We start from the raw sequence: 11,475 nt of genomic DNA, 5'->3' as shown, positions 1-11,475 counted from the left end.
CTTGCCCACGCGCCAGCGTAAAAATGGTCCACTTTTTGCAGTTTGGCAGTTTCTGTCTCGTGCCCTAACCAGGCCTCCGTGGATCCCGAGCAAGTTTCCAACACAGCATTGCTCACCCACTGGTGTGTACGGTCTGACAGCCATTTGGTTTTATAAACTTAGGAACAAGGAGTTTGGCACAGATGAAGTCAGCTGTTTTTTTCAAGGGCGGTCCCTAACTTTTTCCTTTGAGTATATGTGTGTGTGTTTGTTGTAGTGTGAGTTTGTGTGCATGCAAGAGAGAGAGAGAGAGAGATCGAGAGAGAGAGAGAGAGAGAGAGAGAGAGAGAGAGAGAGAGAGAGAGCTAGAGCTGAACTGAACTAAACTGTAGTGAACTTAATTTTACAAGGATTTAAGGCTGGGCCATTTCTAAGAGAAAGAGAGAGATCGGGGGGGGGGGGGGGCTTAGTTTCCTTGTTAGTGCAACACCAAAAGATCAAATCACTTGGTGTGTGTTCCTGTCAAAGTTACCCTTTCGCACACGAACACTACATTATCATTTAGGGAGGAAAAATCTCAATGCGTATCATATTCTGTTTCCTGTTTGCGTCGCTGGTTAATGAAGTGCTCTATCAAGGAGGTTCGTTCTGGTCTAATCACATGTTTCACTTCAAACAAAACACTTTAGTTGCGATTGGTTTTTCTAGAAGGTGTTTCTATTTCCTTTCCTTGTTATGTGCAATATCTCATGTGACATGTTCTTTTCCTTCTGACCTTGGCGGAGTTTTCCTTCTTGAACCATTCTGTTTATCCCAAAAATCGGATAAGAGGAAAACAAAAACAGTGGTAAACGAGTCGTCCCTCCTACCCGCTGGACCCCGTAACAAGGCAGGAGACATCGTCGCAACATGGACCTTGAGGTGTGCCTCGGTCTCGCCATCTCGACCCTGCTCGTCCTCTTGTCAATTCGGACAGGCTTCGCAGGTAAATGTTATTTAGGGATTTTTCAGGTTTATTACTTTTTATACAACTCCTGCAATGCAACCGAGGGGTGGATTAAATCTAGTTGATTATTTTTAGACAAGTGAGAAATTAGAACGAACTACTTTGATTACACCAAAAATCACACGTGGATTATTCGAAGTAAGAATAAAGAGGGTTAAAAAATAATCAACACTAGAATTTATTTTTAGAACATTTGAAACCCAGACGATTGGACCCTGTTGCGGAAGAATACGTACAACGTTGACTCAAAACTGTAACAACAATGGCTGACGTGTATGAAGTACACGCATACCTCGCCAGGTTTGTTTCTGTGACTATAGTCGACAGACGATGCCATTTGCTTTGTGTGTGTTTTTGTTGTTGCTTACTGTACGTGTAAAATCCAGTTCTTTAACAGGCAACACACCTTGCAAATTTCCAGAAGCTGCAATCTGAAGCGACCTACCTCTGATTCTAGCAGACGATCTCTCCAATGTTTAACACAAAATCAGCAAACTCTCCTGTCACATAGAACGTCCATTATATAGTGCAATGTTGAAATGAAGTTACCGGTCTGAAACATTTAGTCGTTTCTTCTGAGACAATCCTTGTTCTCTTATCATCTACAGATTTACCGCAGCCTTCACCACGCGAAAGTCAGACTTTCGAACATATACAATCTACGTAGGCAAGCACGATACGTCATGACGTCATATGATTCCTAGCATATTGACGTAATGCTAAACATCCGGTTATCCCGAGTTTTCTCCGTAATACATGTCCGTGGGTTTTTCAATGTTCGGTTATTTCCGTGGCTTCATGCGGAAAGGGAACCGTCGTCTGCTATCAACGACATGGACCATTCTGGTCCTTGTTGCTGACAAAAACATGATTTTAACACAGAATGTAATGTCAGAATAGCTATATAAACGCTATTGTGTTTTAATCGTAGCAATGGGGTCCGATATTTAGACCAGACAAGTATAATGCCGACGAGTCGGAGACTAAGAATAAAGTAAAAGAATAGGGACTATTTGAATGACGCGCATTTGACACTCTGAGTGATTAGGCTGAAATGAAATTGCGTACAAAATGTCGTCTGCATGATTGCATGTTCGACCCGTGTTGTTCGTTGTATAAATAGCTTAAACAATGACGACAAGTCGTTGATTACTGGAAAATAAACCACTCGTGGGTATTTGCAGCCGCTTGGTAATTCACTCGTGTGCTCCGCACACTCGTGAATTACCAAGCGGCTGCAAATACCCACTCGTGGTTTATTTTCCAGTAATCAACTCGTGGTCATTGTTTAAGCTCTATATTATCCTATTGTTTGGAAATTGGGATAGCTTCCTCCCTGGCAACAGCTAGTAGCAACGAGCGCTGAGCTACCCTAGCGTGTGCGAGCTTTGATGTACAGTACAGTATAAAATTATATGGTATACATTTTATTGTTGTTTATTGGGTCGAGAACCAAGGGTTCAGTTTCAAATCAAATCAAATCAAAAATATCAAATCAAATCAAATTAACTTGTTAATCTCAAATCTGAGAAATTACGTTTCATTTTAATTGAGTTATTGTCCCATAGTTGGGAAATTGTGGGTAGTTTTCTCCCATCTAGCAGCAACATAGTCGCGCTACCCAGATGTGTGCGTGGTAAGGTGTATGTAAATGTGGCAGAATGACTGAGGGGTGGGACTTCAATAAATGTCTTTGATGATGTCATTTACCGACTTTTCAAAAAGTTGAGGCAGCACTATGGAGACCGTATTAGTCAATCAAATTTACTGAAATGTTGGTCGAACATTCCTTGACCCGGTCTGTACAATGGGGTTGCATTTCAGCTTGGAGACTTTAACATTTATTATGTCATTTGTTCTTTAAACTTCTGAACACTTTTTCAAAATTGAAATATCAAGAACAGTTTCAAAAATAGCATTGTAATCATTATCATTTCCGGAACCAAACATAAAATATAATTTTATGTCCTGCTTACTCTGAAAATATACTCAAAATCAAGAAAATGTGGAGAGCAGTGCGACTTGTCTCGGTCTTTGGAAAGCCACGCCTCATTCGTTTCGGTGACGAATGTTGATCTTTTTGTTTGAGGCCGACATGTCGACTAAATGTTGTGATATCGCTTCACGCGACATGTTACATTTCTAAACGCAGGAATTGTCCTTACCTAAGTAAAAGACTTAGATAATAATATATCTGAGAAGGTGATTCGCATCGTTTGCACGCGAAGAGCTGTACGTGGCTAGTAGCAACATGTCTAAGTGCGTACATATTTAAAGGCACACTCCTTCTCGTGTAACAGTTAACGGCACACTCCTTCTCGTGAAACAGTTAACGGCACACTCCTTCTCGTGAAACAGTTAACGGCACACTCCTTCTCGTGTAACAGTTAACGGCACACTCCTTCTCGTGTAACAGTTAACGGCACACTCCTTCTCGTGAAACAGTTAACGGCACACTCCTTCTCGTGAAACAGTTAACGGCACACTCCTTCTCGTGAAACAGTTAACGGCACACTCCTTCTCGTGAAACAGTTAACGGCACACTCCTTCTCGTGTAACAGTTAACGGCACACTCCTTCTCGTGAAACAGTTAACGGCACACTCCTTCTCGTGAAACAGTTAACGGCACACTCCTTCTCGTGAAACAGTTAACGGCACACTCCTTCTCGTGTAACAGTTAACGGCACACTCCTTCTCGTGAAACAGTTAACGGTACATTCCTTCTCGTGAAACAGTTAACGGCACACTCCTTCTCGTGAAACAGTTAACGGCACACTCCTTCTCGTGAAACAGTTAACGGCACACTCCTTCTCGTGTAACAGTTAACGGCACACTCCTTCTCGTGTAACAGTTAACGGCACACTCCTTCTCGTGTAACAGTTAACGGCACACTCCTTCTCGTGTAACAGTTAACGGCACACTCCTTCTCGTGAAACAGTTAACGGCACACTCCTTCTCGTGTAACAGTTAACGGCACACTCCTTCTCGTGTAACAGTTAACAGCACACTCCTTCTCGTGTAACAGTTAACGGCACACTCCTTCTCGTGAAACAGTTAACGGCACACTCCTTCTCGTGTAACAGTTAACGGCACACTCCTTCTCGTGAAACAGTTAACGGCACACTCCTTCTCGTGAAACAGTTAACGGCACACTCCTTCTCGTGTAACAGTTAACGGCACACTCCTTCTCGTGTAACAGTTAACGGCACACTCCTTCTCGTGAAACAGTTAACGGCACACTCCTTCTCGTGAAACAGTTAACGGCACACTCCTTCTCGTGAAACAGTTAACGGCACACTCCTTCTCGTGAAACAGTTAACGGCACACTCCTTCTCGTGTAACAGTTAACGGCACACTCCTTCTCGTGAAACAGTTAACGGCACACTCCTTCTCGTGAAACAGTTAACGGCACACTCCTTCTCGTGAAACAGTTAACGGCACACTCCTTCTCGTGTAACAGTTAACGGCACACTCCTTCTCGTGAAACAGTTAACGGTACATTCCTTCTCGTGAAACAGTTAACGGCACACTCCTTCTCGTGAAACAGTTAACGGCACACTCCTTCTCGTGAAACAGTTAACGGCACACTCCTTCTCGTGTAACAGTTAACGGCACACTCCTTCTCGTGTAACAGTTAACGGCACACTCCTTCTCGTGTAACAGTTAACGGCACACTCCTTCTCGTGTAACAGTTAACGGCACACTCCTTCTCGTGAAACAGTTAACGGCACACTCCTTCTCGTGTAACAGTTAACGGCACACTCCTTCTCGTGTAACAGTTAACAGCACACTCCTTCTCGTGTAACAGTTAACGGCACACTCCTTCTCGTGAAACAGTTAACGGCACACTCCTTCTCGTGTAACAGTTAACGGCACACTCCTTCTCGTGAAACAGTTAACGGCACACTCCTTCTCGTGAAACAGTTAACGGCACACTCCTTCTCGTGTAACAGTTAACGGCACACTCCTTCTCGTGTAACAGTTAACGGCACACTCCTTCTCGTGAAACAGTTAACGGCACACTCCTTCTCGTGTAACAGTTAACGGCACACTCCTTCTCGTGTAACAGTTAACGGCACACTCCTTCTCGTGAAACAGTTGACGGCACACTCCTTCTCGTGAAACAGTTAACGGCACACTCCTTCTCGTGTAACAGTTAACGGCACACTCCTTCTCGTGTAACAGTTAACGGCACACTCCTTCTCGTGTAACAGTTAACGGCACACTCCTTCTCGTGAAACAGTTAACGGCACACTCCTTCTCGTGTAACAGTTAACGGCACACTCCTTCTCGTGTAACAGTTAACGGCACACTCCTTCTCGTGAAACAGTTAACGGCACACTCCTTCTCGTGTAACAGTTAACGGCACACTCCTTCTCGTGAAACAGTTAACGGCACACTCCTTCTCGTGTAACAGTTAACGGCACACTCCTTCTCGTGTAACAGTTAACGGCACACTCCTTCTCGTGTAACAGTTAACGGCACACTCCTTCTCGTGAAACAGTTAACGGCACACTCCTTCTCGTGTAACAGTTAACGGCACACTCCTTCTCGTGTAACAGTTAACGGCACACTCCTTCTCGTGTAACAGTTAACGGCACACTCCTTCTCGTGAAACAGTTAACAGCACACTCCTTCTCGTGTAACAGTTAACGGCACACTCCTTCTCGTGAAACAGTTAAAGGCACACTCCCTCTCGCGAAACAGTGCGGCTCACCATCTCAGATCTGACCAGGCGTTAACATTGGAAAGGAACCCCCCTCCACTTGATCACACACTAACAATACTGCGACCACCAAGCCCATATGCCACCCACCCACCCACCCACCCACCCCATGTGTGTTGTAATTGTCCAAGTGTGTTTCTGTTTTATGTTTTTGTCCCCTTGTTTAGGTGATGACCTGTAATGTACAGCATATACCCGTAAAATCCCTAGCATAAGCCCACCCCCCCTGTGCACAGATTTAGGGCAAAATTGGGGAGTGGGCGTTTGCTAGGGATAGACCCCTTTACACAAAGTAAGTTTTGTGCTCAACCGTGTGATTGAGTGAATACCAACCCCCGAAAGCATGTAAGTTAGGTCGTGTGAGTAGAAGTGAAGAAAAAAAGAAAAACAAGGACTTTGAGGCAAAGAAGGCCAACCATGAGAGAGAGAGAGAGAGAGAGAGAGAGAGAGAGAGAGAGAGAGAGAGAGAGAGAGAGAGAGAGAGAGAGAGAGAGAGAGAGTGAGAGAGAGAGAGGGAGAGAGAGAGAGAGAGAGAGAGAGAGAGAGAGAGAGAGAGAGAAAAGGACTGGCTCTTCTGAAAACAACACGAGCATAGTCATTCATATACATTTATAAAGTAAAAAGAAAATCGCCAGACCTTTGCAAAGACAAACAATAACAACACAATTCCGGGGAAAAGAAACTTGATGAAATGTCGAAATGTCAACACCAATGAAGCCCTTTCTTTCTGTACAGGGAAGAAATTACACGATCGTCTTTAGAAATGAAACGTTAACTGAACTTGGATTTTGTCTTCAAAAGGCCCAATCTTTCTGAGAAAGAAAAACCCACAAACTTAGGAAAAAAAAGACAAGAGAAACTCGAAAAAACATGAACGATGGGTGGGAGTGAGGAGAGGGGACAAAGAACAAGTCGCGTAAGGCGAAAATACAACATTTAGTCAAGTAGCTGTTGAACTCACAGAATGAAACTGAACGCAATGCAACGCAGCAAGACCGTATACTCGTAGCATCGTCAGTCCACTGCTCACGGCAAAGGCAGTGAAATTGACAAGAAGAGCGGGGTAGTAGTTGCGCTGAGAATGATAGCACGCTTTTGTGTACCTCTCTTCGTTTTAACTTTCTGAGCGTGTTTTTAATCCAAACATATCATATCTATATGTTTTTGGAATCAGGAACCGACAAGAAATAAGGTAAAAGTGTTTTTAAATTGATTTGGACAAATTAATTTTGATAATAATTTTTATATATTTAATTTTCAGAGCTTGTTTATAATTCAAATATAACATATTTATATGTTTTTGGAATCAGAAAATGATGGCAAATAAGATGAACGTAAATTTGGATCGTTTTATAAAAAAAATTTTGTTTTAACAATTTTCAGATTTTTAATGACCAAAGTCATTAATTAATTTGTAAGCCACCAAGCTGAAATGCAATACCGAAGTCCGGGCTTTGTCGAAGATTACTTGACCAAAATTTCAACCAATTTGGTTGAAAAATGAGGGCGTGACAGTGCCGCCTCAACTTTCACGAAAAGCCGGATATGACGTCATCAAATACATTTATCAAAAAAATGAAAAAAATGTATGGGGATATCATACCCAGGAACTCTCATGTCAAATTTCATAAAGATCGGTCCAGTAGTTTGGTCTGAATCGCTCTACACGCACGCACGCACACACGCACGCACACACATACACCACGACCCTCGTTTCGATTCCCCCTCGATGTTAAAACATTTAGTCAAAACTTGACTAAATGTAAAAAGGAAAGAAACACGAAAAGGTAAAGAAGGGGAAAAAGATGACTTTTAGAACAGTCTGCACAAATCCTAGTGAAAGTGAGCCTATAGTCTCTTTGAAAAAAGGAGGGTGGGCGTTTGCTAGGTAGTTACCCCTGTGCACAACTTTTGGCCCAAAGTGGGGGGTGGGCGTTTGCTAGATGGTGGGCTTATGCTAGGGATTTTACGGTACATGTAAAAAAAATTAAAAATTAAAAAAAATAAAAACTCCACCAAAAGAGAATAAAAACTTCTTTTTTATTAAATATTAAAAAAGTTTTTAAAAAAATTAAAAAAACAGCCTGGGTGCTCTATGGGCCCGGTAGCTCAGTTGGTAGAGCACTGGACTTGTGATCGAAAGGTCGCAGGTTCGAATTCGGGCCGGGACGAACACGGGTCAACTTTATGTGCAGACCCAGAGACGGAAGCCATGTCCCACCCCCGTGTCATCACAATGGCACGTAAAAGACCTTGGTCATTCTGCCATAAGTGCAGGTGGCCGAATACACCTAAACACGCAGACACCTGGGTAGCGCGACTCCGTTGCTGCTAGCTTTCCACTGGGAGGAAGCGACCCGAATTTCCCAGCGATGGGACAATAAAGTAATGAGAAATAAGAAATGAGAAATATAATTTTTTTTTTTTTTTTTTTTTTTTTTTTTACAACACATTATACATTACATCACAGTTCACATCGCCACATACATACATACAACATGCATACTAAAAGAATGATCTAGAAAAGAGAGAGAAATAGAGAGAGAGAGGGGGAAAGTTAAAGAGGCACTGTATAAGACTGTTTGACTACAACAACTACTGGACCCTTAAATAATATTGATTACTACAAGATTCAAGTTTACAACAGAATATATATCAAGATACTGTTAACGCACTAGGGAGGAGGAGTAGAGCCTAGTACTGGACAATTTTCATGAAACCAGGTTAGAATATGGTTGCCAGAGACGGTCAAACTTATCTTCTGCTAATCCCCCCTTGTACTTTTCCAATAAATATCTACTTTTCAAAAATTTCAAGAATATCGGAAGCATCGGTCTTTCAGAGTTCCATTTACATTTGTAAATATAAAATTTGGCCAATAAAATAATGAAATCTAAGGCTTTATCAGTGAACATATTTTCCTGAACTCCAAACAATACCAACGCTTCCGAAAACCGGAAATTAGTAACATGATAACAACTATTATTTAACAGTTCCTGTAGTTCCTGCCAAAACCTGTTAATATGCTGGCAATGCCACATCAAATGATTAATTGTTTCTTCCTCATTGTTACATAACGAAGAATTAGAAGATTCAACAATTTTTCTCAGAAATAAGTAGCGGTTTGTGGGCAAGGCCCTATAAATTAACCTCAGCTGGAACCATTTTAGCTGACAATCAACTGTTGTCTTATGACATAAGTAAAAGATCTTGTTTCAGCTGAGGTTATCTTTTTTTTTTTTCTTTCGCATTGGGTGGGCCCCTTTGAGGCTGAGGGCCCGGCACCGTCTTCACCTGGCTGCGATCCATGAAGACGACACCATCACGTTGATTCGTTGATGACACAACCATTTGTCGAGGATAGCGTAGGCACCCGGTCTGCTCCCCGCCTAAAAAAGGCCAGTGCCGTTCCGTCTTCGAGGGACTGCGTGGGTTTCATTTCGGAGTTTTCCTTCTCCTAGACGAGTTTCCTTCCATGGATGATGAGCCTCCTCTACCCTCGTTTTGAATTCAGAGTGGTCTTCTCTTAGGATAGCTGCCTGCCAGGGTTGACGAGCCTATCCTGCCCGGCTATTTGACCCATAGCTGGAGGTTGGTTCGTGGGCACCTGGGCGTTTCCACACACCGGTGGGCCCGTATGCCGCACGTCTAGGGGCCAACCTCCTCCGAGTCCTTGTAGTCTAGCCTGGGGCCTTGCGGTACCCAGTTTACGCCTGTCGCCGCGATGGAGGCACTACATAGGGCTTGTTGTGGAGAGGTTATTGTACTGGCAGGAGAGACTGACGCATTCTGCTCTCTTTTCGCATTGTCCTAAAAAGGACAGACGGTGCTAGCCAGCGGTGAGGGCTGAAAGCGAGAAGTGACAAGCACAAGACACTTCGCCAACACACTAGACACGTCACACAACCGTTTGGCAGGCGCTGAGGTTATCAAAAATACCATTCCATTTTACCACACCAGCTGGGGCTGAGTCTGCCGCGGCCAAACACGATTGGACACTATGGTTTCCTTCAAATATTATTTTCCATGGTGTTTGCTTTAACAATTCATAGTTTGCCTCCTGTATTACATTTATCTTTTTCTGATATGTCTTAATAGATTTGACCATTCCTGCACATTTAAAAAAATTAACCTTCAACGTAGGAAATTTTATCTGAAAATCTACAAAATTCAATAGACTGCCATTTTCATTCAGTAAATGACAGACTTGGAAAATACCCCTTTCTGTCCAATCTTTAAAGTATACAGTGTGTTTTCCAATTACAATATTTCTATTATAAAAGATACATTCTGCATTAAACTCACTTACTTCAGTTGGTATACATTTTATGCTTAATTTCTTGAAATGTTTCAATACATCATGCCAAAAAGGATTGTGGATTGATTGCATTAAAGTGTTGGCAAACTCACCCCCTAGTTGCTGCTGTTTATCCAGCTCAGGATATAGACAGAGCGTAAACCTGGTTAAAGGAGATTCGGCCTAGAAAACTCTCTTAAGCCAGCTAATTTTCATAGCTGACAAGAAAGTACAAACATTTAACATTTTTAACCCACGCTTTTGGTAAGACTGACAAGCACATTTCTTGTTAACTTTACCTTGCTTACCATTCCATAAGAACTGAAAAAACATACCATCAAGTTCTTTCAAAAATATATCGCATGGATCTGGGATATTCATAAATAAGTACGTTAACTTAGACATTGCTAGTGTTTTTAAAACAGTAATTTTACCAAAAGGGGTAAGCTGTCGCTTACTCCACATGTTCAATACTTTTCTTATCTCTGCAATCTTTCCTGTATAATTTAGATGGACAATATTTCCTGTATCCACAGAGAAAACTACCCCCAAATATCTAAATGTCCCCGGGTCCCAGCAAAAATTCATGTCACGCAAGTACCGTATCTGGCTGTTCCTCCTACTCCCAATCCATATGACCTGTGTTTTTTCTAAGTTTATTTTTAATCCGGACATACTAGCAAAAACATTCAAAATTCTCACAGCTTCTGTAAATGATTCTTCACTTCCATCCAAACACAAAGCTGTGTCGTCCGCAAACTGAGTCATTAACATTTCACAATCACGCACATGTATACCTTTTACTTTCTCATTTTCACGCAACATGTTTGATAAAACCTCAGCGCACAGTAAATATAAATAAGGTGACAAAGAATCGCCTTGTCTTACTCCTCTGCAAATACTGAACCAGGCTGAATAAGAGCCATTTACAGAGACGCATGCCACAATATCAGAGTAAAAAGCTCGTACCCACTTTTTTATGTCGGGGCCCAAATTTACAAAGTCTAAAACCCTATCTATAAATTTCCAAGAAATATTGTCGAAAGCTTTCTCAAAATCGACTAGAAGGATTTGACCCGGAATCTGTTCATATTGTGTATACAAAATATAAAACTGTGATATAATTTAATAAGATTTGATTTACTAAAAAGCCACTTTGCTTTTACAAAAAAATCCACCTAATCATGGACATCGAATTCAGCTGTGCACAGAGAGCATCAAGGCTTTTTGGCATGTGACCAAGTGAAGGTCTTACATATCAGTTTATTGATATTTTGCGTTTTTGACCAAAATATGACATTTTACACAGATCGAGACAGTCATTGTTCTCCGAGACCGCGATAGCGGTCGAGGTGAACAATGACTGTCGAGATCTGTGTAAAATGTCATATTTTGGTCAAAAACGCAAATAACATTTATGTATCGATTGAATTCCTTTCAGGTACTGACTTTGTTGTTGTTTTGACG

At 42.0% G+C, this 11,475-nt stretch overlaps 1 protein-coding gene across 1 annotated transcript in view; it reads left to right on the top strand.

The window, feature by feature from the left end:
• Window positions 1–462: 462 nt before the first annotated feature.
• Window positions 463–11,475, top strand: part of LOC138974203 (uncharacterized) — a 24,788-nt gene continuing 13,775 nt past the window's right edge. Inside the window, exon 1 of the mRNA XM_070346918.1 lies at window positions 463–964. Coding sequence (XP_070203019.1) covers window positions 889–964 — 76 coding nt within the window. The 5' untranslated portion in view covers window positions 463–888. The remainder of the gene's footprint in view (window positions 965–11,475) is intronic.

This window comes from Littorina saxatilis, linkage group LG8, assembly GCF_037325665.1.
Source record: "Littorina saxatilis isolate snail1 linkage group LG8, US_GU_Lsax_2.0, whole genome shotgun sequence".
Classification (NCBI taxonomy): domain Eukaryota; kingdom Metazoa; phylum Mollusca; class Gastropoda; order Littorinimorpha; family Littorinidae; genus Littorina; species Littorina saxatilis.
This window is presented reverse-complemented; position numbering and strand designations above follow the sequence as displayed.